Below are 27,611 nucleotides of genomic sequence, written 5' to 3'. Positions count from 1 at the left end.
ATTATACCATTAAGATTCCTCCTTTGTCATCTCTTCCAGGATTGAAATTCTAAGTCGGGCTTTGGTTTCCCTTAAAACAAACTCTTGGGTCAACTTCCACAATAAACAAATTTTCTTTAAGACAAAATCAGCCAATTAAATCACGTCTTCTAAAGCTCATGCAATTGTTGTTTCTTAGAATTGACTTTAAAGTGATCATATAGGGAAATATCTGCACACCGATACCAGACATGCAAACAATTAATTGCAGTTATATATGGTAGAATTTGGCCTATTGTTACAAATTTTCACCTGGGAGTATATTAATCTCTTATTGGACTACTTTGCTCACTTTTGATCTGTGTAAGACTTGAAACCATTTAAGAATCTATAGTTCCACCCTAATCCCTGCCTTTGTCACCTTTGAAGTGAACTACTATAGCGAACACCACATGGGATTATATCTTAAATCCCTTTGGAAGTTGTGGCTGATGCAGAATGCTGTAGCTTGCTTCTTGAGTAGAGTATCACACTGTGACCACATGGTGCCAGTACTACATGTCTCTTAGTTTCTGGGTGGCCTTGAAGATGTTGGTATTGACATATAAAGCCATGGACACTCTGGGACTGTCTTCTTCTGTTGTCATGCTACCTTAAAACTGGACTGAGAGCTCAAGCTCATTTCACCTATACTTAGTTGTTTTTATGTTATATGAAAAGTAAACAATTAGAAATCTTGAAAATACTTTTATTTGCATTTTAATCTTTCTAGACTCCACGCTCTACAATGGAGTTAATTTTAACTAGAAATGAATGTCCTATAGTCAAGTTTTTGTCGGATATTTTTAGTAAAAGTCATGAACAGGTCACGGGCAATAATGAAAAATTCACAAAAGCCATGACCTGTCTGTAACTTTTACTAAAAATTCCCATGATGAAATAGGTAGCTGGGGGAGAGCTGGAGGGGGGGCTGGGAGCTCCAGGGTCCCCATCTGCTGGCAGCTCCCAGCTGCAGGGCGGGGGTCCCCCTTGCCATCTGCTGCAGCTGGGAGCTGCCAGGTCCCTCCTGCCACCCGCAAATGGCCAGGAGCAGCGGGAATTCCCCCTGCTGCTGGGTGCCCCCTGCTTCCTGTGGCAGTGGGAGTGGTGGGGGTCCCCCTTGCCTGCCAGGAGCGATGGATCCCCTCTGCTACCCATGATGTCCAGGAGCAGCAGCAGGGAGCTGCAGGGCTCCCCCCTGCCACCCATGGTAACTGGGAGCTACAGGAGTACCCCACAGCTCCCTGCCTCCACAGTGGCAGGGGACCCTGTGGCTCCCGACCAGCACTGGCTAAAGTCACAGAGGTCTTTGGAAGTCATGGATTCTGTGACTTCCATGACCTCCATGACTAAATCACAGTGTTAGCTATAGTGAAAGTAAACAACATTTATGTTGGTTTATACTGTTTAACCATTACAACTGCATGTGTTTGTCTCTTGCAAATGGCTTAGCTTTCCATACTTTTTATCCATGTTTCCCAGTTCCAATGTGGCAACCTGATTTATAAGACTAACAAATTTATTTGTGCACAAATGTTTGTGGGTTAAAACCCACTTCATCAGATGCATGGAGTGTAGTGGGTTTTAGCACATGAAAGCTTATGCCCAAATAAATGTTAGTCTCAAAGGTGCCACAAGTACTCCTCATTGTTTTTGCTGATACAGACTAACACGGCTACCACTCTGAAACTTGATTTATAAGAGAACATAAGCAAAAAAAAAAAATTTGCTCAAGCGATTGTCTTTATGAATAATGAGGTTAGGAAAGGGAGTTAAGGCAGCTTGGTGGGAGTAAAGGAAGTGCTGGCCAAGTGCCAGGCTTACTATTTGGCACTGACCAAACAGATGTCCTCTTCCTTCCTCTGTCACTTAATCTGAATATCCAAAGACAGCAAACCACAAGCTTACCTCTTCTTCAAATACACTCTGTGAACTCTTCCTGATACAATTGGTGTGTATCTCCCTTTTAAGGGTAATGGGAATAACATAGGCATCAAAGAGTCTAGACCTTCTCGTGTACAATGAGATAACTACATTTTTAGACGAAAGCAAAGGCCTTTCAGAAGAACAGTACTGAGCTCTCTGTTATTTTAGTACAAAAAAAAGACTTTTTAAAAGAGAGATAGGGTAGGGAGGGAGCAGGATTGGTCTGTGCACAGAACTATTATGAAGACACATGCAGTATAATATAGAACACCATATTGTATATTTTGTTCATTGTGCTCAATATGGAGGCTACCTGCAATGCCACCACACTAGGAAAACGAGAACACTTGTCTTTAATTGCAAGGACTGTACTTGAGGTAGGGGATTCATACGCTTTCTTTTCAATCACGGTTATCGTCATACTCCATAATCATCTCCAATCATGGCTAATTAGTTCGTTAGTCTGTGGTGCTGAGTCCAGACACTGGGAGCATTCAGCTGCATTATTAATTTCTAGTCTGTGAAAATACATTTAGAAAATAGATACCACTGCAAGATTTTATTCCACTATGATTTTTTTTCTGATTTACTTGATTACTGTTGATGCAGAAGAGAAAACCTGCTTATGGTTCAACTCTGTTGTTCAGAAATTAAGCTTTTTAGGTGGTAAAAGAGGATACATTCAAAACTGATAGAAACATTGTTTTCACACAACATGTAATTACACTGTGGAACTCATTGCCACAGCAAGTCATTGAGGCCAAGAACTTAGGAATATTCAGAATGGGATTGGACATTTATATGGATATCAAGAATATTTAGGATTGTCGTACTTTGTTATAACAAATATTTGGGGATGGATATTGAACTTCATACTCCAGGTCTTAAGCCAATCTCTAACTATGGGCCGCTACACTGGTGGTATGATAGGATATGTGTACCTACACACTGCAGTGAAAAGGAAGCTGCATCCACACTGCGAAACTACATGTGGCAGTGAAAGGCTCTGGCATGGGGGATGCCATGGGGAAAGACACTGGTTATGAGGAGCCAGCAGGACACTGCACTGTTAAAAATAACAGTGTAGACATGGGAGGCACAGGCACTGCTTGGGCACATAGAGAGCCATATAGGGTATATACCCTAACATTCTGCCATGTCTCTTTGCCTAAGCAGTGCTTCAATATTTACCCTGCTAGTTATATCCTTGCTGTGGGGACATGCAGTGTTTGTACTGTACATGCCGCTGTAAGTGTAGACACAACTTAGAAGAGATCATGGTAAGAACTATTGTAGGGACAGACTATCCTGCATGTGTTTACCATAGGGTTCCTATACCTTCCTCTGAAGTGTCTGGTACTGGTCATTGTGGGAGGCAGGATACTGGACTTGGTGGACCATAGGTCTCAGCCAGTATGGCTATTCCTATGTTCCTACCAGCTTCCTTAGTTTTCAAGAGTTGGTGAGGTTTTCAAGATCATTTAATTTGTTATCTAAACCTTGAGCCTACTTCTTCTCTTTCACTGGGTTTTTCGCTGACCTTAATGGAGTTACTTTGGATATGTCAGTGAAACTAAGAAGGGAATATCAGGCTCCTTATCTTCAGCCTATGTTTTTAAAAAGAAAAAATGAATGTCTCCTATGGAGTTGTCATTTTTGTATTCCAGAAAAAAAATCTCCAGCAGAAAAGCATGAAACAGTATCTTTAATCTGCTCTAACAAGAAAAGAAATATAGCCATTTAGGAGGTTCTCATTCAAACAGGAAGAAGAGTTGTAGAAGGGATACATGGAATTAGATAACCAGTGAGCTCCACTTATATAAAGGTGACATGGTGGTTTAGAGGAGGCTGTGTAGCTGATTAACATTAAAAAATGAGGTGGCAATTTGAGAAAGTGCAGGCATTGCAGCTGTCAGTAAACATAATGGCTATGATGGGTGTATAACTACAAGTTCACTCAATAAATCTGTGCCAAAGCTGTCGGATAAGTTTACTTCACTTACTGGATGCATGTTAGTAGCATCTTAGATTTACAGTACTTCATAATCCAGCACAGTAAGAAATATTCATTCTGCTTATTGACTTTATGGAACAAGAAATGCTAATAAAGCATTGAGTGCTTAATAAATACACTTGTGAGGCTGCACTTCACTATCAGAGCAAGAACTTTGTTTTCTATTGAGATGGATAATTTACAGTTAACACTGGAAACAGTAGATATAATGTAAGATTTAGAAACCACCGCCAATAAAGGAAAAAATGTTCTTGATTTTTTCCTAGGGTGAACAGATGTCCTGATTTTGTAGGGATAGTCTCGATTTTGGGGTCTTTTTCTTATATAGGCTCCTATTACCCCCCACCCCCTGTCCCAATTTTTCACATTTGCTCTCTGGTCACCTTAATTTTTCCTCGTTTTGTTCTTTTCGTATAGAAACCAAGCTGTATGGGGAATGGGAATCTCTGTCTATCTCCCTGATTCTCTTTAGATATTTCTGTATAATCTTACATGTGTGTATTGATTAGAATGATGTATCATGCATAATATCAGAGAATGGTTCAAACTGCAAAGGTGAGATCTAAACTTTCCCAAAGTTTAGGGGTTATGCAGACCTGCAGTTTTGGTTTTAGACCATCGGGGCCATGATTTTCAAAATTGAGTGTCAATAATTTGTTTCCGAAACCTATATTTAGGCATCTAAGTGGCATGATTTTCAAAAGTGCTGAGCTTCCATTATCTCCTGCTGAGTGGATGGATGCTCAGCACTTTGAAAATCAAGCACAGTGATTTTTGGTGCCTAAATATGGATTTAGGTGCCTAACTCTAGGTACCCATTTTGAACATCTTTATCCAGATATATTTGGGATAACGTTACTCATCAGTGACTAAGCCAAGATATGGGTTATTGGCAATGAAGTAGTACTAAAGACTGTGCCACTTTAAAATATTTATCCCTCACCATCATGTATATTCCACATATTTTACCAGTATTTTGGAAACATTTTTAGAGAGTTTTAAAAACGTTACTGAAACAATTTTTCATATCCATGCAAAGCAAAATACCTCAGTTACCAGAGTTGCAAGGCTCAGGAAGACAAAGAGAGAAATTAAACCAAATGAATATTCTCTAAAACTTCTCTCAAAATTTTTTTTAACCAAAAATATACTTATTTTGAAGTTCATCATCACAAATTATTCCAGCCCTAGAAAGGAGTGCATTGCATTCCATTGGTAAGCTTTCCCCATTCCATTGATATTAAGGGCCTGTCTGTAACCCAGATGGGTATTTTTTTAAAAAATTACCTATGTATAAAACTGTTTATGGATTTGGAGTGTTGGAATAACTAATAGGGGGAGATTGATTATTTGGCAGAGGGAAGGTGAACTGCAGACCCTTCTAATGAACTGGTTTATTACATGGCTATGACCTCCACATATATACTGTATGTACGATACAAACGAATGTATTTTTTATATATATATATATTTAGACACACACACATTTAAAAAATGTGCGTACATAAATTTATATATATTTATGTATATAAATTTGTGTATGCACATTTTTTAAACGTGTGTGTGTCTAAATATAGACACTAAAATTTACGTTTAGGGCCTGATTATGTGGATACTGACACTCACGCTTAATTTAAAGCGTGTGAGTCGTATTTGCATGATTGGGACCTTAGACGTCTACCTTGCCCCTGAAGTCAGTGGAAGCTGCAGGTGTTCAGCACATCTGAAAATGAGGCTACTTACTTGGATGCCCGTATTGATTCCAGTGCCTGAGTGCCGGAGTCCAAAACAAAGAAGTGATAGAACTCCTCAGACATAGCTCCCACTATGGAAGGAGAGATGGTGCTGATAACTTAGGCGGAAGCCAGGGGGACCTTCTCCCCACTCTTGAAGGAGGGATGGTGGCTTGGTAACTTGAGTGGACCCCAGCTGAACCCCCAGGACCCCTCTCCTTGCTCCAGAAGTAGAGCTGGTGGGTAGACCTATGGTGACCCATCTCATACCTACCTTTCTGCTCCTGAAGAAGAGATGGCAGCTGGCTAACCTGGGCAGGCTGGGAAGTTGAAGAGGTGGAGGAGATGGTGAGGAGATGGTTCCTTTGGCTCCTCCGCATCTTTTGCTTCCAGACCTGCTCCAGAAGAAGAGATGGCAGATAGGTAACCTAGTTGTGGGGAACAGGGTCAGATGTACCAGAACACCATTTCAGCTCCCCAACCAAGTATTGGAACACTGTTCAGAAGTGCATCAGCACAACTCAAGCACTGGTCTAGCTTTTTTAGTCCCCAGAGTTTGACATTTTTACCATGATCTCTGGGAGACCATAACTGGGAAGAAATTGGATTAGTTGTTGGATTCATTTTCAAGGTAAATATTTTCTGTTTGTTCTGGCCTTGAACTAAAGTTGCTACATGTTAGTACAGGGGTGGGCAAACTATAGCCCATGGGCCATATCCAGCCCACAAGCCATTTTAAGCCAGCATGCGAACTCCCGCTGGGGAGCAAGGTCTAGGGCTTGCGGGGTGCTGGTTCGCGGGCCGCACCATGCAGCTCCTGGAAGCCATGCCATGGCCCCGCACTGGCTCCTACGCGTTCCAAGGGCCCCCTCCAGTGCTCGAATGGGAGCTGCAGGGGTGGTGCCTGTGGATGGGGCAGCGTGCAGAGCTGCCTGGCTGTGCATCCATGTAGGAGCCAAAGAAGGGACATGCCACTGCTTCTGGGAGCCACTTGAGGTAAGCACCGCTCAGAGCCTGCACCCCTGAGCCTCTCCCCACACCCCAGCACCCCTGCCCCAGCCCTGATTTCCCCCTTCCAGTCTCCAAACTCCTTGGTCCCAGGCCAGAGCGCCCTTCTACACCCCAAACTTCTCAGCCCCAGCCCCACCCCGGAGCCCACACCCCCAAATAGAGCCCTTCCGCACCCCATCCCCAATTTTGTGAGCATTCATGGCCCACTATACAATTTCTATTCCCTGATTTGGCCCTGAGGCCAAAAAGTTTGCCCACCCGGGTGCTAATATAACACTTCTAAGCTAATTAAAAGAGTTTTCCCTTGGAATGATGATGTGCTATATTCATGTGGTATTCCACTAAGAATGGGAATGATTTTATAGATTTTTATTCCACTTCAGTGATCTATTACAAGTCCACTGATCTATGACATGCAGTAAAGTCAGCTTATTATGGTTCAGAGCACACATTAGCCCTACAGGGGTGGTCAGTGAAACAAAGGCCATAGCATATATGGCTGTTTAAAAAGAAGAAGAAGTTGGTTACATGCAGAAGAAAAGCACTATAACCCTAGGATTTGTTTTAAAAATTAGGTCATAGACATGAGATACTCTTTATCGTCTATTAAAAATTGTTGCATAAACTTTTATTAATAGAATATCTTTTAGTTCTAGACAATGAGTAGTTAATGTGTTCCCTAAATCCAAGCACTATTTCTTGTATTTAAACAGAAAATTTGTATGAGAACTCAGCATATCATTTTCTTTGTAGAAGACTTCAGTCTCTCATTGAAGACATGCATTTCGTAAGTGAATATGTGGGGGGGGTTCCTCTGCAGAGCTTTTACATCTTGATGTGAGTGCCATCTTTTTTCCCAGATGTTTCTTTTTTGAAGACAAAACAGAAATTTTTGTGGACAGTCTGATTTTATCTAAAATTTTTTTTTATTATTCTTAAACCAAATTTTCAACTGAAAATCAAAATATTTTGGGTGTGGGAGGGACTGAGGAAGAGTTAAAATTTTCCACTGAAAACTTTGATTAAAAGGTGTCATCCCCCCACTCCCAGGCGGAACATTTTCAAACCAACTCTACTACACTATATTCACAGAGCTGGTGTGAGGGGCATTAACTAAACTGCGGAGAAAAAGAGGCTTCTACAGATGATTTCTTCTCCCTCTTTCACATGTTTAGTTTGGAAAAGTAGATCCATTTCAAGGGAGAAAGCCACCTTCTCCTAATCTGAAATAATAAATAGCTGAAGGTAATAAAAGAGATTTTTGAGAATTTAAAATCAACAAGGGGATTATGCAGTGATCTACAGTACTATGTGATCATGTGTGTATGAAATATATGAAATACATATGCATGTATCCAGAATCCATGTGTTTACAATAATAAATGTAAAACCCATCGTGTTTGACTCTTTTACATGTATAGGACAATATAGAATATGTAAGGTTCATGTAGAAACCGTATGATACATGTGGAAGTGAGTTTTACTCCTTTGTTTCAAGAATAAAAATTAACCTGGCAGGATTAAAAGATCTTATAAAGTATCTGCTATAGATTGGTTTGTGTGTGGCAATATTGGCTCTACATAAATTTTCACTATTGAACTTGCAAACATCACAATTATTTCTTGAAGTGCCCACATCTTGTTATTACAGATGGATCAATAGTCTTGATAATACTGAACTTCTGTCAGACCTAACCTGGCAGACTTGTAATATGTCAGAGAATTTTTGTCATTTATCTTGCCATGCATAAGACAAATGTATTTGCAACCTTAAATAACATTGAATGTGGAAAGTAGACTGAAATGTGTCATGTGGCTCCGGGAGGGTAGGTTTGTGTTTTTGTGCATAATATATGAATCTGCAGGTTAAAATCTTGAACACTGTGTGCGTTCTAAGAATACAGAACAGCTGACTGAGGACTATGAGGCTTAAATTTGTGGTAGGCATGTTTTATCTAGTCTCTCTCTGATCATTTATTTAGCAGTAGGTAACCTAATTCCTTTATTGAGCTCCGAGGACAGATTAGCAAGGCACAATACCAGAGGAGGCTTTCTAAATGCGAGAGTGGTTACAGGTCAGGGGGAAGAACCTTGGCAAATGTAAACTGACATAGCTTGGAATTATGGCATTTTACACCTATTGAGGATCTGGCCCTAGATGCGTTAAGCACCAGCTGAGGAGGAGATGGCTATAGCTCAAAGCAGTGCCAGATTTGTTGTGTTTTCTTTTAATAAAACCGCTCTACTTTGTGTGCTGGATTAATGTTGGTAAGCTTCAGAGGAACAGTATGTTTTAAAGAGAAATGTGAATAAAGAGAATAGGTTTCTTGGCACAGCAAGAGGAGGAGAATTTCCCGCTGTAAGAGAGAACTGGGAAGAAGGCATTGCACAGATGCAAGTGTTAGGACAGCTATGAAGGAGATCGTGAGTGAAGCATACGGCGCAAGAAGGAGAGGAGGAGGAGGAGGAAAAGGTTTGTAATGACACATTACAAATACTCCTTAAAAGGTGTAAACCATTCTGTAAACCACAGCTTTTTCATGATGAACAAGAAATAAATGTATGTATGTTCCTAATACAAATATTTTTCAATCAAGAGGAAAGACAATGTACTTAAGTACTTTCACATTCAAAGCATATTTTTGAACTACTCTTCAATAATATCAAAAAAGTAAACATGAATTTCTCAGAAAGTTTAAAAAGAGAGTTTTTGTTTCAAAACACAGAAAAAATTAGACGATATAGGGTTGTGTCCATCAGTCTGTCAATATTTAAATCTCTAGAAGGTAGTATAGTATTGTCTGTTCCTCAAATAATTTTTGGTAAATTATCACATTTTGATGGTGACCACTGACTAGTCCTCAGTACTCATAATGTAAATAGAATTGGAGACTGTAAAAGAAGGTTAGCATATGGCTCATTATTAAGATTGCCAACTTGGTAATATTTAAAAACAAACACTCCAGCAGAAGTGCCCTAACCCCCCTTACCCTGCTTCTTCCCCCTGAGGCCCCACCTCTGTCCACTCCTCTTCCTCCTCCCTCCCAGTCACTTGCTGCTTTTCCCCTCCCACCCCCCCTGGCTGGGTCAGGAGGGGCTCGCCTGCAGAGCTGGGGCTGGGAGCTGCAGCCGCTCAATGCAGGTAGGAGGCAGCCTTGGCTGAGTAGAGGCTGACATGGGTTAGTGACCAAGTGCCTTCCTGCCTCCCCCACTTGCAGTAACCGGACTTTGAGTGTCTGGATGAGTAGATCTGACCAGATGCTGTCAGATCCTCTTTTCAACCGAACTTTCCAGTCCAAAACCAGGCACCTGACCACCCTAGTTATTGCTTGTTACCATCAGGCCTTATCCAGATGTCTTGTGGTTAATGGAAGGAAATTTCCTGGAACATGCCTTAATATTATCATGCAGGACCTAAGGAAAAGGTATAGATTTCACTGCCAAACTTCACCAGGCCAAATATTAGGTCTAGTTAAATCAGTGGCAAAACTCTCATTGACTTCAGAAGGATTAAGGTTTGGCTTGCTGTGTCTTTTTAACTTAGCATTGTTTTCCAATACTGTTGAGGATACAGTGAAACTTCTTTTGTGACCCATTAGACAATGTGTAGAGCTATGGAGAAATTAATTGTGGTGAGTTTTCACACTCTTAGTTTCATTTTGTGTTTCTCATTTCAGAAAACTAAAAAAAAAAAAAGCAAAACGTGTTCAAAATTGCCAACTGTAGCCAGGTTTAATGTGGCTGGATGGTTTCTGCCAAAAGCTAGAAGTCAGAAAATTCATCTTAAATTCATCAAAGGATTAACCGACTTCAGTAAAACTTAAAATGATCCTAGCCCAAGGTTCAGGTTTGTGACAGGTTCCAACAGCTCTTTTATGTATATATGTAAAATTCCCTTCGTTTTTTATCTCCTTTGAAGTACTGTGTATTTCTGTTGATCAAAATCTAATAGAGTTTTAAAAGAAGGATTTTTCTCCTCAGAAACACTGAAGGTTTCTAACATTAAAGTCATTTTAATATACTTTTGCAGCTAAGATTATGTCTCTCTGTTTTTACCCAATCTAGCCCTCACTCATCTTGCGTTCCCTCAGCTCTTGCTTTTTAACCTGAAACGTGGACAGCCCCTTCTAGTGCCAAAACTACTCTTGCTTGCAGAACTGTCACACTCCCAGGTATTGAAAACCCACGGCGTTCCTTAACCCTGGGTTTCTGCTTAATAACATGCTGAGTAGCTCTGCTGTGCCAACAAGCCTGTTCAGGACTCTCATCCCCAAATTAAAAAAGACCAACCTCTTTATGCAGATTTTTCCTGTCATATTTAACCATGAATACATAAAAATGTCCCTACGTGGTATTCTAGACAATACTAACATTTCAGATCCAGCAGTAATAAGATAAAAACATCACCCAAAAATCTCTTGTGAAATATGTGAGACACGTGGCAATGACCCAAATCCACATGTGTTGCTTTTCATTCAGTTTCCTATCCCACCAGTATATTTTACAACTTTCCCATTTGGAAAATACTTCCTTAGGACTTTTTTGTCCATGAGCCCTTTCAACATCCCATGAGTAGCCTGCTATTACCATTCCCTGCCACAGAAACTTTCTGAATGTATGAATAAATAGGTTGAAAAAAGCCTTCTTACATTCTTAAATATTGAATGGGTAGTCAGTACCAATAATAATAGTTAATCCTCACAGTTCTGGGCCACTGCACTTCTATCCCCCTCCATGGTCCCTCAAGAGTACCCTCTCTAGGGTCCTAGTTCCTCAGCAGTCACCTTTCTTGGGCAGAGACTCACATCTCTCTCTCTCTCTCTCTCTCTCCCTCCCTCCCTCCCGGCCAGAGTTTTTTCCAGGCTGCACAGTTCCCTCCCTACACTGTTATGATATCCCCAGCAAGCCAACCTGCCTAAACAAGCCAGTGTCTGCACTTTACTTTCTCTTAGAATGCTGTGAACAGTGGTAATTGCCAAAGTCACAAGTTGTAACTTTCTAAACTTGTCCTTAAGGTGAAAGTATTACAGAGAAAACATAAAAACAATAGATGTTGCTATATTGTATGTAAAAGCCAAAGTCCTTCCATCCCTTCCCAGGGACTCTCCTTGTGCAAAAGGTCCTGTCTGTTTGCTGGATCTGAAAGAATCCAGTTTAAACTCAGGCTATTCATCCAAAAGTCCTTTCTTGGTCTGTTGGTCTCTGGAGAATCCAGTTTGAACCACTATATGCGAACCTCTGCAGATGGTGGTATTTCTCTGGCAGCATTACAATCTGAATGAATTTGTCTAATCACCTCCACTGTTCTTGGTTCCTGGAGGAGCTATGTGTAGCTGAGGCCTGGCCTGACATGAGTAATTAACACAAAAAGGCCTCAGTTCTTGGAAGATACAAATAGAGAGGTAAATGAATCATCAGATTGAAAGCAGAATGTTTGTGCTAAATAAGATAAGTAAATAGGTCAGTAGGTTAAAGAAGGCAGAATGTCTGAGCCAACTAAGATAGGAGGGAGAACGCTCAGGGAACAGTTTACTATGAACTAGATAACAAGGGGCAAAATAAGTTAGTAATGCAGAGATAAAATAAAGAGGAAATTGAACCATGGACAGTGCATGTTGCACAGGGATTGGTTCCTGCAAAATAACCAATCCAATCCAAAATGTGATGCTATGTATAGTAAATGCAATGAGATGTGTAATGCATATAGAGTGAGAGGGTTTCTGTGTAACTTTGGAGCTGTGATGTACCCTGCACCCCTCCCCACTGTGTTTGAGTCTGGTCAACTCAGTGTAGCACTGCTGTATGCCAAATAAAGATACCTGAGTCACGAAAGCTGCAGTCAAACTGAGTTTTTTGGAAGCCAAGTGGAACGAGGTCTCAGAGGGAATCCTAAAACTGTAGTCACATTCTCCCGTGGAATTACATATAGTCCCTTGCCCACACTGAAATAATTTGAATACAATCAGCTCTCTCAAGGAATATCACAGGAAGCTACGTATCTGACACATTAATATTGTGGTAAGGGTTTCAGGCAAGGTCAGGGACTCATTTCGTTAGGCACTGTGCACAAACACACAGGAAGATGTAGAACCTGCTCTGAATTGCTGAATATCTAATGCAAGACATAAGCAACAAAGGGGCATATCCTATTTCAGGAGGCTATAAGCAGCAGCTCTTAGTTGCTTCTTCATATGGTAAAATCAGAAAGATGCACAGTGTTGTTGAAGGAAGAGACAATTTAGTCAATGCCTACTTTGTATTCAGTGTCTAATTTGTATATGCTATTTCCCACTACAGATGTAAATGAATGTACCATTGAGAATGGCGGCTGTCAGGACCAGTGCTGCAATACTATCAGCAGCTACTACTGCAGGTGTCCAGCTGGCCAGAAACTGGGGGAAGATGGAAAATCATGTGAAGGTAACATTCTGTACTGTGTCTCTTTACTGATAAAAAGTCCGAGAACATCCTTGGAATGAAAACTGAGAGAGTTACCTTTCATCTAGAGCCAGCTGAAGTGCATAAATTCAGAATTGTCAAGAGTGCAGATCTTCTCCTGGCTGGATTATGAAGATGTAACTCTAAGAACACTTCAAAGGGTTCTTATGAAAAATGTATCATTTTGCCCTGGATTTGTTCTGATTATGGAATTTCTATCATCAGTTTAAAAACCTGAAGAAAATGTTCACATTTGAAAGTATTTTATCCGTTTCTAAAACAAAATGTGCTTATCTGAAAAGACACATACATTTCTGCACTTCAGTTGCAGTTCCGCAGCTACAGATTAAGCGTCTAAAATAAGATTTGAAATCACAAGCTACATAAACCCATTTGCCTTCTTTCTTAGGGAAACATGAAGCCAGATTCCTAGGTAAGATCTGGGGTGAATTTCATCCCTATGCAAAGGGCCAGCTTCAAAATAGGGTTTGGATGAGACTTAAGTGCTAAATAGGTCTTATTTCAGCCCTCTGCACATGGCTAAATTTTATCATGGCTGTTCTGCAGCACTCTGGTAACATAAAACAACTGTAAACCTGGTCTAACTGGGCCATTAAGCCAGGTTCAAAGCTATTTTGCATTAGCAAACCTATGCAAAGTACTTAGTGTACCAGTAAATTTGGCCCACAGAGCAGTAGGCTACAGCATGTGATGCCCTCCAAAAAGGTTCAGATTATTTCTGAGGTCTCATGTGATCTTTCAGATGTGAACTTAGAAAGCACCCGCTAAAACTGTCGTGCACACATGCTGAAACTGGTTATTTGCCAAGCTGTTGCCCTCTATCTTGTGTGGCTGTATTTCCTTGCTGCAGTAAACAAATAGTTGAAGTTCTTTTCGTTCCTCCAGTTATATATATGTAGATTCTTGCAAAACACATTATCATCTTTCGCAGCATGAAGATATTTCTGACAAGATTGTTTCCCCCCATTGTACAGAATCGTGCAAATTCCTCTCTGCCAGGATTTCATTTTACTTTTGTCCTTTGCCTCTTGATTTTTAAGTTAGATACATTGCCATGTATGTCCCAGCTGTGATTATATTCTTTACTATATCTCTATAGCTCATTCAGGAACACTCTTTCCCAGACTGGAAGTTTGTAGGATTAGCTATCAGTTGGTATCCAGCTTGACAATGTAAATAAGAACCAGATGGGCATTTTCTTTTGATTGAAGTGTGTTTTGTTTGTTTGTTTGTTTAACTGATGTCCTATGTGCTTCCCTTTGATGGATTTTTATATTCCAAATATGCAAAATCAGAAAAAGTATACATAATTCAGAGTTTTACTACCTTTCTCTAGTCTCCTGTTATTAACTTTAGTGATTCTTTGGAGATGCTTCTGTGGACAAGTTTGTATGTGTTTATATTGTTGAATACTTACAGTTTTCAGATTTGCTTAAAAGTAATTAATTGAGCTTCCAGATATTCCTCCTTGAATTGAAAGCAAAGATCACCCATCTCACTCTTCAATTGCTTCAGTGTAACAACACAATTTTTGTGAGAGCAGTAATGAGCTAGTCATGTATGTCTCCTCCTCAAATGTGGCATTACATTCTTTAAAAGGTGAAGCTAAGGATGTTTGACTCTCCTGTCAGGCATTTCCTGATGAGCAATTACAGAGGGATGTGGTGTTAACCATTATGAAGCTTATTTAAAACAATAGAAATAATGTAAGTGTACAATTACAGTGTTCACCATTGAAGTCTTTACAGTTTTTTCTTTTGTTTAATGATCATTAAAACATTAGTTACTGTATTAAGCTGATGGTTTTCAACCTTTTTCATTTGCGTCCCCCTACAAAATTTCAAATGGAGGTGTGGGGCCCTTTGGAAATCTTACACATAGTCTGTGGACCCTCAGTGGTCTGCATTCCACAGCTTGAAAACTACTGTCAAGTCAATGGAATACCACAAGTATAGCAGGGATGATAATTACTTGCAAACAGCTGTTGTTAAGATTTTAATGATAGCCAGTGTACATCCCTGTGTTCCTGCAGCCACAATAGCTTAGCTATGACTTCAACAAATTTAACAGGATAAGTAAGTTTCTGCTTGGTCCTTGTTAGATGAGAGACCTCAGATTAAACCTAAGGGTGCTTTGGGAAGTGATGCTGATATCCTATATCCTAGAATTGGAAGGGAACTTGAAAGGTCATTGAGTCTAGCCCCCTGCCTTCACTAGCAGGGCCAAGTACTGATTTTTGCCCCAGATCCCTATGTGGCCTCCTCAAGGATTGAACTCACAACCTGGGTTTAGCAGGCCAATGCTCAAACCACTGAGCTGTCCCTCCCCGAAAGAGGATAATTCAGGAGATGGTACTCTACCCCTTTAAGTTGACCCTGAGCCAATGCCCATTCATGATGCTATGTTATACTGTGTAGACAGAGGTGCCATCTTGTAGATGTGGTTTAAAACTGAGTTTCTGACCACTTTGTTGTCATTAAAATTACCATGGCATTTTAGAATTGCAGGGCTGTTAGTCAATTTGGTTACTTATATTCTGTTTGCCTGTATTTCCTCTGCCATCTCAGTTGTATATCGTATTCAGTTTTAGTCCTAATCTACAGCGTAGCATTCCTGTATATTGTACTGCTTCCATGCTCCATCCCAAAAGCGCTTTAACTTCCCTAATGAGTGAAGTGATTGCTCACCACATTTTTAAAACACTTTGAGGTGTGTTAGGATGAAAGCTGCTGTACAAACGTGAGACTTAAACATCATAAAGGCATAGCATAAATAATGTGGACATTGTTCGTTCTGCTTTAGAGGATAGATACGGTTTTGGTCTTAGTATCTTCAGAAAAAGAACATCTGCCAATAAACAGTAGGGATATTATCAAGAAATAGGTCCCAATTTCTGTTTGTGTTATCCATCCATAGTAGTGGGGCTGAAGAGAGAGGAAAGAAGTGGGTTGTAACTAATTTACTAATCCAACAGCACAACTAAATTTACCATAGTCCATGAAATTTTTTAACAAGATAAAAATCTGAGCAGTTTTAGCAAACCATTGGCCTGATCTTATAAGGTGCTGAGCAGCATCTTCAGCCGCTATTATCTTCAATGGTAGTAATGATGGACAGTGCTTTGCAGGGTTCAGGCATACATTAATACAAGCAGTATAACAGTTGAAGAAAACTGAAGTAATCCTAGAACAAGTTACTGTGCTCAGCATTAACTAAACCTTTATAACTTTTTCCCATGGTTCTATTATTCATTAAGCGTGCTGCATGGAGAATGAGATTGAATAGCACTGCATGGAACTTTCAGTGCTGAAGATTCTTTGGTAAGGACCAGTTTTTAGCCAGTTGCGAGATTGTCATGACAGGATATATAATCCATAATTATATACAATACAATATTTTTCATTACCTTACTAAACAATGTTTACATCTGGCAGTAAATTGCAGTAAGGTGAAGTAATGCACAGCTGAATAAAAATGCCGGAGGAGTGGGTTGATTTGCCTTGCAGAAATAATTCTGCATCTGCCGTGTTATGACAGTTTTATCTCCCACATCCCCAGACAGACTGGCACTTGAGAATTCAGGATTTCATATCTGACAAGCAAGGAACTTTTTGGCTTCGATTTGTGCACATAACAGATTTTGACATAATAGTCAACCTTAACCCGTACTCTTCAGGTCAAATCTGGGTCGCATTGAAATTAATGGCAACACTCTTTTGACTTTATGGGGAAAGGATTTGACTCTAAATCACTGAGAAACTAATGAGATGAATTCCTCTCTGGCATAATTTTAAAGTCTGTGGAGGTACTGTGCAGATGAATGTGGTCCAATAATTCTGGGCCAAATTCTGTTGCCCTTACATTCAGTAGTACCTTACGCTGCAAGTAGTATAGTTAATTCCAGTAGATGAATTTGAAGAGTAAGATAATACTCATAATGACTAAGGGTGGTGCAGCCTTTCAGGTTGTTTACATAATTTATCACTGCCTGTACTTGATTTTGACGGAGAATCAGGGGAGGCTCAGAGGAGGCAGTATGACCTAGTGAATGGACTAAAGTAGGGTTTGGGAGACCTGGGTTTTAGTGCCAGCTCTGCCACTAGTCTGCTGGGTAACCTTGGGCAAGTCATTTCCTGTCTCTTTGCCTCGGTTTCCCCATTTTTAAAATGGGATTAATGGTATTGGCCTCCTTTTGAAAAGTGCCTTGAGATCACCTGCTGAAAACCACAATAAGGGCTAAGTTTTGTATTTATTAACCCACAAGAGTACTAATATATATAACAGTAAGAAAAAATAGTCTTTTCCAAAATGCAAAGTTTCAAAATTCCACAATATCAATATAATCTAAATTCTGACTTGTAAAATACGATGGGATAAAGCATGTGTTTACATTTGAATGAGCTACAGAAGTCAGATAAAGACGTCATGACCCTGTGTTAACCTTCTTTGGTAGGCTGTCATTTCTTATTCATATCATCATCTTCTCATCCATGAAGACTACTGTAGCTAGAGGCCAGTGAAGTCATATGATTAGTGTTGACAAAAGGGAGCTTTTGTCTTTCCAATTAGAGTAATATTCCTATCCTTGTAACTTGATCAGTGGACATCCCTGGGAGTTTTTGTTAAACTTCTGAGCATTGGCAGATTTCCTGACCTTTGTAAGATATGACCTCTGAGACTATTGAATTATAGGACAGTTATTGTCTGACTCTGAGACCACCATTGTTTACCCTAGTAATATAATAGTCCTGGATGTCAAGTGATTTATCTTGATTCTATGTCTGAAGAAAACTCTTTAGAGATTTCAAATAGCTAATAGCTTTATTTAAAAGAAAAATAGAAGGATTTGTGTAAGAGAAAGAAAATGTGTGTTAAAATGGCCACAAACATTAATTTATGCTGTTAAATTTTGTAGTTTAGTCATAATTTATTCTTTGGCCAGAGGAAACCCTACATTTTGCTAGTGAGGTTCAAAGTGCTAATTCTGCATTTTGGTTTGATCTCCTGACCTTCCAGTCACCGTTCCAAGCAGTGTTCCTCAAAGAAATGTAAGATCCTAGTATTTGGTGCCTCTAGGGAAATGGCCTGGGATAAAAGAGAAGAAAAGCCATCAGGCCAGTTTGTTCTCTGTTGCAGGGTCTCTGTTCAATATAGGATGAGACATGAACCCATTGGCGGGATTCAGGATGCTTTTACAATATCCGGTCTTATTAAATTCCCACCCTTTTCACACTATTCTGTGACAAACCATAACTTAGGTTTATGCTCAGCTCAATTCAAGAGCGCCTGGATAGAAAAAATACAGCAAATATAAAAGATATAATATAGGATGAAAAACTGGCCTTTTCTGAATACGTGTGCAGGAAGTACCAGTTACTAACACCACTCAAAACTTTCTTAGTGACTATGCTAAAGGACTCCCATGTAGAATGGGGCAAACTGACCTTCTTTAATCCCCTCAACTTTAAAGCACCATTGTAAGAAATAAGTACAGTGCCATGGATCTGCATCTGGCTCCTAATGACTATGTTACAGCAAAAAAATTCTTGCAAAATAAGTTAAAACTTCAGCTGATAAATAACAAAGGAAAATTCATTGTAGGTCATTGGGCATTCTTTTAATGGGGTGAGATTAATTGATTGGATCCTGATTAATTAATTGCTTAAGGCAGGCAGAAACCTGAGATGAACGTTGCATTGCTAGAGGAACACTTGAGGCACTGTCACAATTTTAAAGAATGCTGCAGTTTGGTTTCGTCAATCCTTTCTAATTTGTTGCAGCATTCCAAACCTAATCCACTCAGTTACATGCTCGGGGACCCCATGCACCTTTCTCAACCCATGTCTACACTACATGAAGTATAATGGCATAGATACAGCACCATAGCCATGCCAGCATTATCCCATGCTTTGAGCAGGGGATTGGACTAGATGACTCTCTTCCAACCCTAATATTCTATGATTCTATGATCCCATAATGTAGACATAGCCTACAGTGTCAGGAGGTTTTTCTCTGTCTCTGTAGGAATACCATCTCCCTGGGTGATGGTAGCTAGGATAATGGAAGTATTCTTCCATCAGCCTTGCTGTGTCTACAATGGGAATTAGGTCGGCATAGCCACAGCATTCTGGAATATAAATTTTTCACACCCCCTGGGCACTGCAGTTATTTCAATCTAAATTTTAAGTGTAGACTATGCTTGAATCTTGCTGAAATGTGTCATGTACCAAATGGCAAACTCACAGTCATTTCAAAACAAAATATGCAATCACAGTTCTAATTTTGCTGATACCTAAGATCAGAAGAGAATAGTAGGCTTTTACTTTGCTAACTTGTGTTGGGTAGACAAGGAAGAAAGCCAGAATTCCATCCCTTTTTGTAACAAGGGTGCATTCCTGCTTAGGAAAACCACCTTATATTATTAAATCATTAGAGTTATTGTAACTGTTTCATTTTGAATTGTTTTTAATTATACTAATATAAATTTCCCTTAAGTTGTTTGTGACTGTTGTTAAAAGTTGCTTGAAATGCTTTAGTTAGATACAGAGAGTTATCTGATTATATATCTGAAAGCTGGTGAGTGCCACAGTCGAGGGGACTGGTCATGGTAAACACTCTGCTAGCAGCCATCCTGTTATAGCAGAAGAGCTCTAACTCATCTGCTCCATTGCTTGTAAGTGCAGTGGCATTGCAAAGGGATCATATCGCCAATAACAACATAAACACAATATAAATACCTAGGCAGATGGAAGACTAAGCCCTATTCAGAGTACATCACAAAGATCTAGTCTCAACATGAGAGAGGCATGGATGCAGTAACTGTAGCAAAATACAAAGCATCAGAGACATTTCTTCTTCGAGTGCTTGCTCATATCAATTCCAGTTAGGTGTGCGTGCGCTGCATGCACGTTCGTCAGAAGACTTTTACCCTAGCAACACTCGGTGGGCCGGCAGGGCGCCCCCTGGAGTGGCGCCGCTATGGCGCTTGATATATACCCTTGCCGGCCCATCCGTCCCTCAGTTCCTTCTTACTGACTGTGCCGGTCATTGGAACAGTGGAGCACGGCTTAGCTGATCTCCACCTCCCTAGCTATTCGCTCATTTATATAGTTATTGTGTATATAGTTAGATTTTCTATAGTTCTAGTTAACTTTGTTTTAGTACTTATTGTAGTAGTTTTTGTATATAGTTAAAGAGGATCGGGGCTTAGCCCCTTCTCCTCACCCAGTACCGGGGCCCATGCCCGGTTCACTGGGCTTCAAACCCTGCGCGGCCTGTCATAGGCCGATGCCCACAGGAGACCCACATGACTCCTGTTTAAAGTGCTTGGGCGAATCCAATTCACGGACAAGTGCCGAATTTGCAAGGCTTTCAAGCCCCGGACAAAAAAGGAATGGGACATTGCCTGAAGCAACTTTTGATGGAGGCAGCTCTAACTCCTCCATCTTCGGCACCGTCTGCGGCACCGGGGACAAGTGCCTCCTCCGTACCAGAACGCACAGCTACAGTAAAGGCTGCTCGGCACCAGCCTTCACTGGCCCAAGCTTCTGCCCGGCACTGCTCCCTCTCCCCCAGGAGCAAGAGGCATAAGACTCCTGCGGCCCCTGTATCTACGCCGCAGTCAGAGCATACTACCAAGTCGGACTGCCTGGCACCGCCAACTGCCGCGGCACCACAGACCTCTGCACCGTTGATTCCAGTCTCACAAGAGCCATCGAGTCCGGTGCCTATCAGGTCCCCGGCACACTCTGTGGTCGAGCTTGTCGTGCCCTCTACGCCGGAGACTTTCTCCACAGCACGAGAACTGATTGTCTTGATGGAGCCAGAGTTGCCTCAACCCCCGGCACTGCCGGTGCGGGTTGTTCAATCATTGGGCAAGCCTGCCGTGATGAGGCCATCTTCACCTGGTACCATCGAACGTCGCTGGTCACAATCCAGGTCCCGCAGGCACTCTCGGTCCTGCCATCGATCCCAATCCTGACGCCGCTTGCAGTCCCGGTACCGCTCTCCATCTCGGAACCAGTCGTACTCGCGGTACCACTCGAGATCCCAGTCGCCGTCTCGGTACTCTCAGCACCGGTTCAGATCCCAGCATTGCCGTACCTCTCACAGCCGATCTCGACACGGAGATTCAAGGCACCGCTTGACTTCCCGGCACCGCGCTGGTCACAGGTCCCGGTACCGTTCTCCAGTATCGTGTAGAGAAGGATCGACTGGACGCAGAGACCTGATCCAATCGGCCTCAGCTCCCCCGTGGCCTTCTCGTCACCCATCCGCCTCATCCTATGCGGACAGTGCTTCCTATGGGAATTCGGAGATGCATATCCATGGCCTGGACCATGTACCTCATCAGTGGTCCTTTTGGACGCCTTGGGCTTATCATCAAGCCCAAGGCGAACCGGCTGACCCATCACGCTCCGGTCACTCAGAGCACCGCATGCCAGAGGCCTCTGTAAGCAGACCTCCCCCGGCTGGTACAGAGGAAACCAGTACCCACGCACTGGCACCACACGATCTTACGGCTCCAGAGATCCCCCAGGATCAGGAGTCAGTGCAGGACCCACTTGTCCCTGGGCTGTCATCTTCCTCTTCTCTGGATGAGGCAGTAGCAGGGACATCATCATCAGGCCCACCTCTGATTGACCTCAGGTCACACCAGGACCTTCTGCAGCGTGTTGCCCAGAATATTAACTTACCGGTAGAGGAGATTCCAGAGGTGGAGGACCCGGTGATAAGCATTTTGTCTGCGGAGACACCAACCAGAGTGGCTCTCCCCTTCATCCGTTCGATCCAGGCTAGAGCAGACACCATCTGGCAATCCCCAGCATCCATTCCACCCACAGCCAGAGGGGTCGAACGGAAGTACATGGTGCCCTCCAATGGGTATGAGTACCTCTATGTGCACCCCCCTCCCTGTTCATTGGTTGTACAGTCCATCAATGAACGGGAGTGCCATGACCAACAAGCTCCTGCGCCTAAATCTAGGGAAGCCAGGCAAATGGATTTGTTGGGACGGAAAATCTATTCTGCGGGAGGCCTCCAACTCAGGGTTGCGAACCAACAAGCCGTCCTGAGTAGGTACAACTACAACCCCTGGGAGGTGGTAGGGAAGTTTACAGAGTTGGTCCCGCAGGACTCCCGTCAGGAATTTACAGCATTCCTGGAGGAGAGGAAGAGAGTTGCGTGGACCTCCGTACAGGCCTCGCTAGATGCCACCGACTCGGCGGCTAGAACGGTCGCCTCTGGAATAGCCACTCACTCACTCACTCATGCCCATCACCCCAATCGGGGTATGGGCCGCCAACAACAGATCTCCAGAGTCCTCTATCCTGGGCCATTTGTTCTAACTGGTTCCAGGTATAGCCCATTTTTTTGCTATCAGCCTGAAGGTCACGTCGCCAGGTGTTTCTTGGACGGCCTCTTTCCGCTTGCCTTGAGGGTTCCACCGCAGTGCCTGTCTGGTGATGTTTGTTGGCTGCTTGCGTAGTGTATGTCCTATCCAACCCCACCTTCTCCTTCTGATTTCTTCCTCTGCTGGGAGTTGACAGGTCCTCTCCAAGAGGTGGATGTTACTGATGGTGTCTGGCCAGCGGATCTGGAGAATCCTTCTGAGGCAGCTATTTATGAAGGTCTGGATCTTCCTGGTGGTTGTTTTGGTTGTCCTCCAGGTTTCAGCTCCATACAGTAGGACTGATTTCACATTGGAGTTCAACAGTCAAATTTTTATTGCCAAAGACAGCTCTCTAGAGCTCCAGATGTTCTTGAGCTGTAAGAAGGCTGTTCTTGCCTTACCAATCCTTACTTTGATGTCTGTGTCTGTGCCACCCTGCTGGTCGATGATGTTACCTAGGTGGGTGAAGGACTGCACTTCTTCCAGGGGGCTTCCATTCAGTGTGACTGGGTCTTTGCTAGTGGAGTTAATCCTAAGGATCTTGGTCTTATCCTTGTAACTGTTGAGGCCAACCTGTGATGACATGGCTGCCACTACGTTGATCTTCTCTTGCATCTGCTGTTTACTGTGTGAAATAAGTGCAAGGTCGTCAGCAAAGTCCAGGTCATCAAGCTGGGTCCACAACGTCCACTGGATTCCGTTCCTACGCTCGTAGGTGGATGTCTTCATAATCCAATCGATGACAAGAAGAAAGAGAAGTGGTGAGAACAAGCATCCTTACCTGACTCCAGTTTACACCTGGAAGCTGTTAGTAAGCTGCCCTCCATGGATCACTCTACAGTGTATACCGTCATATGAGTTCTTGATCAGGTTGACCACCTTTGCTGGGATGCCGTAGTGCCGAAGGAGCATCCAAAGGGTCTCTCGATCCACGCTATCGAATGCTTTCTCATAGTCAACAAAATTGATGTACAACGAGGAGTTCCACTCTATAGACTGCTCGACTATGATGCGAAGCGTTGCTATCTGGTCCGTGCATGATCTGTTCTGCTGGAAACAATAATAATAATAATAAACTGGAGATATACCAATCTCCTAGAACTGGAAGGGACCTTGAAAGGTCATCGAGTCCAGCCCCCTTCCTTCACTAGCAGGACCAAGTACTGATTTTTGTCCCAGATCCCTAAGTGGCCCCCTCAAGGATTGAACTCATAACCCTGGGTTTAGCAGGCCAATGCTCAAACCACTGAGCTATTCCTCCCCCCTGCCTGTTCATCTCGTAGCTGTGGATCGATGGCATCCTTCATTCTCTCTAAGAGGACTCGGTTGAAGACCTTCCCTGGCACCGACAGGAGTGTGATTCCTCTATAATTGGCACAGTTGCTAAGGTCTCCTTTCTTGGGGATTTTGATGAGATATCCCTCTTTCCAGTCTACCGGAATCACTTCTTCTTCCCATATCTTCTCAAAGAGAGGGTGCAGCATTTCCACTGAAGCATCCAGGTCTGCTTTCAGGGCCTTTGCTGGGATGTCATCGGGTCCAGCTGCCTTCCTATTCTTCATCATGGTGATGGCTTTTCTGATCTCGTCTCTGGTTGATTTATCGCAATTAATTGGGAGGTCCTCGTTAGCTGAATTGATATCTGGTGGATTTGGTGGTGCTGGTCTGTTCAGGAGTTCCTCAAAGTGCTCCGCCCATCTGTTCATCTGTTGTTCTATTCCTGTTATAGACTTTCCCTGCTTGTCTTTAACGGGACGTTCTGGCTTGCTGAACTTTCCAGACAGTCGCTTAGTAGTATCATACAGCTGTTTCATATTACCGCTGTATGCTGCCTGCTCCGCTTCTGCTGCCAGTTCATCCACATACTCTCTCTTGTCCTTCCTGATATTCCTCTTCACTGCTCTGTGGGCTTCAGCATACTCTTTTTTTGAGCTTTGGCCTTTGCTGCTCTAGTCCTGCTGTTGTTGACTGCTGCCTTCTTCTTCTTTCTGTCTTCTATCTTGATCAAGGTCTCTGCTATGATCCACTGTTTCTGCTGGTGTTTCTTAATTCCAAGCACTTCCTGGCATACTGACCTAAGTGTCTCTGTCACTTTCTGCTATCTGTTTAGTACACTGTCTTCCTCTTCCTCAGACCAATCCTGTAATACTGAAAACTTATTCTTCAGCCTCAGTCCAAAATCTTCCTTGGTCCTGTGGTCCTTCAGAAGGCTGACGTTGTACTTCACTCTTCTGTCTGACGTGTCTATCCAGTTCTTTTTCAACTTCAGCTTCAATCTGGCCACCACTAAGTGATGGTCGAACGCTGCGTCTGCTCCTCTTCTAACTCTAATGTCCTGCAAGGATCTTCTAAACTTCTTGCTAATGCAGACATGATCGATCTGATTTTCTGTCATGCCTGCTGGTCATACCCAGGTACTCTTGTGGATCCGCGGTGAGGAAAGATGCTACCTCCTATGACCAGGTTGTTAAGTGCACACAAATCCACAAATCTCTCTCCATTCTCACTCATCTCTCCCAGAGCGTGGGTCCCCATAACTTGTTCGTATCCTGTGTTGTCAGGTCCAATTTTGGCATTAAAGTCTCCCATAAGGATGATGATGTCTTTGTCTGGGAGAATCTCTAATATTTTCTGGAGTCTGTTGTAAAAATAATTTTTGTCCTCCTCATCGCTGTCATTAATTGGAGCATAGCACTGAACAACATTCATCTTAATCCTCTTCATTTTAGTTCTGAAGGATGCTGTGATGATCCTGGGACTATGTGCCTCCCAACCAATCAGTGCTCTCTGTGCCTGCTTGGACAACATGAAGCCTACTCTCTGTTTGTGGGGTGCGTCGCTCTCTTTATGTCCTGAATACAGCAACAACTCTCCTGTCAACAGTCATCTCTGCCCCGCTTGCATCCATCTTGTCTTGCTAATGCCTAATAGGGTCAGGTTGTTGCTCCTCATCTCTGCTGCAACCTTCGTCGTCTTTCCTGACTTGTACATGGTTCTCACGTTCCATATGCCTATGGTAATCCTCCTGGTTGCAAGAAGGGTAATCGACTTAGTGGCTTCCTCACGACTTTTACCACCCAGCGTCATGCATCTTCGAATTGAAGACCCTTCTTTTTCCAGGGTAAAAGTCTCTGTCATCTCTATTGTTGGCGTTTCTGTAGCAGGTTAATTTTTTTACGGGGTGGAGTTGCTATCCCCACGCCCAACCCTCCTCCTTTATCCTGACTTGGGACAGGCAGATGGCCCCAAAGGACCTCTCTGGTGGAGTTTCTGGAATAGCCATGCGATGTATATCATGGTTGCAAGTGTCCGGCTTGCCACCTGAACTTCAACATACCATACAAGACTTGCCATTTGATGGACAGGGCTTGTTCTCACAAAAGACGGACCCCAGACTGCAAATTCTAAAGGACAACCTCGTAATTATGCGTTCACTGGGAATGCATACGCCTCAGACTCAAAGACGGTCATTCCGCTCCCAACCTCAGCGCCCTTACCCCCCATTTAGGCCAAGGCAAGACTTTGCCAGAAGACAAGGTCGTACCAACCGCAGACGTCAGTCTGGACCTCAAGGAGGTAACAATTCCAGTCCCAACAAACCAACAGCGGGACCCAAATCAAACTTTTGAGGGTGCGCCCGAGAGCAGAATACCAATTGCCTCCCAGGATCCCTTTCATTTCTACAACCGCCTTTCGCCATTCCTCCCTGTGTGGTCCCAATTAACTTCAGATCGTTGGGTCCTACGCAGAGTGGAACTTGGATACCATCTCCAGTGTGTTTCACTCCCTCCCTCCCACCCCCCCTCCTTGTCCCTCTTCAGGGACCCCTCTCACGAGCAACTCCTCCTTCAGGAGGTCCGGAGGCTCCTTTCAATCAGAACTATAGAGGAGGTACCAGAGGAATTAAGGGGCAAGGGGTTTTATTCCCGATATTTTCTAATCCCCAAGGCAAAAGGGGGCCTCTGGCCTATTCTAGACCTGCGAGGACTGAACAAATTCATCAAAAAGTTCAAGTTCTGCATGGTATCCCTGGGAACTATCATTCCTTCCCTGGATCCCGGAGATTGATACGCCGCTCTCGACATGAAGGACATATATTTCCACATTGCAGTTTACCCCCCACACAGACGGTATCTGTGCTTTGTGGTGAATCATCAACACTATCAGTTTACGGTCCTTCCCTTTGGCCTCTCCTCGCCCCTCGGGTCTTCACGAAGTGTATGGCAGTCATCGCAGCTTCCCTCCGTTGTCGTCAAATACATGTCTTCCCATACCTCGACAACTGGCTTATTCAAGGGGCCTCTGAGGCACAAGTCATCAGCCCTGTGACCATCACAAGGACCTGTTCATGCCTCTAGGCCTGATAATCGATTTGGAAAAGTCCACTCTGGTGCCTACGCAGAGGATAGAGTTTATCGGGGCCATGCTGGACTCCAACCTTGCGACTGCCAGTTTACCCCCACATCGTTTTCAGGCTATAGTCTCCCCTGTACAAAGACTTCAGAGCTTCCCAACAACCTCTGCTCGCACTTGCCTTGGCCTCCTCGATCACATGGCTGCATGCACATTCGTCACAAAGCACGCCAGACTGCGAATGCGTCTTCTACAAATCTGGCTCGCCTCAGCCTATCGTCCGTGCAGAGAGGCCATAGACTTTATACTCACAGTTCCGCCGACTGTTATGGGCTCCCTTGACTGGTGGCGAACGTCATCCCTGGTGTGTGCAGGTCTGCCGTTCCATCCACCCCAGCCCTCCACGTCCCTAACAACGGACATGTCATCCCTGGGCTGGGGTGCTCACCTAGGGGACCTTCGCACTCAAGGCCTTTGGTCGTCCCGGGAGTTGACGTTACACATCAATGTCCGAGAGCCGAGAGCGGTCCGGCTGGCGTGCCGAGCATTCCAATGCCATCTGCAGGACCATTGTGTTGCAGTTTTCACGGACAATGCAACGGCCATGTATTACATAAACAATCAAGGAGGGACACGGCCCTCCCCCCTGTGTCGGGAGGCGATCCAGCTATGGGACTTCTGCACAGCCCAGTCCATAGATCTAGTA

General features: G+C 43.1%; 1 protein-coding gene across 1 annotated transcript in view; it reads left to right on the top strand.

Moving 5' to 3' along the window:
* Positions 1–27,611, top strand: part of LOC115657621 (multiple epidermal growth factor-like domains protein 6) — a 309,734-nt gene that overhangs the window by 175,256 nt on the left and 106,867 nt on the right. The window contains 1 exon segment of the mRNA XM_030575675.1: positions 13,000–13,122. Within this exon segment, the coding sequence (XP_030431535.1) occupies positions 13,000–13,122 (123 nt within the window).

Source organism: Gopherus evgoodei, chromosome 9 (assembly GCF_007399415.2).
Source record: "Gopherus evgoodei ecotype Sinaloan lineage chromosome 9, rGopEvg1_v1.p, whole genome shotgun sequence".
NCBI lineage: Eukaryota > Metazoa > Chordata > Testudines > Testudinidae > Gopherus > Gopherus evgoodei.
Note: the sequence above shows the minus strand (reverse complement) of the source record. Positions and strands in the feature narration are given on the sequence as shown.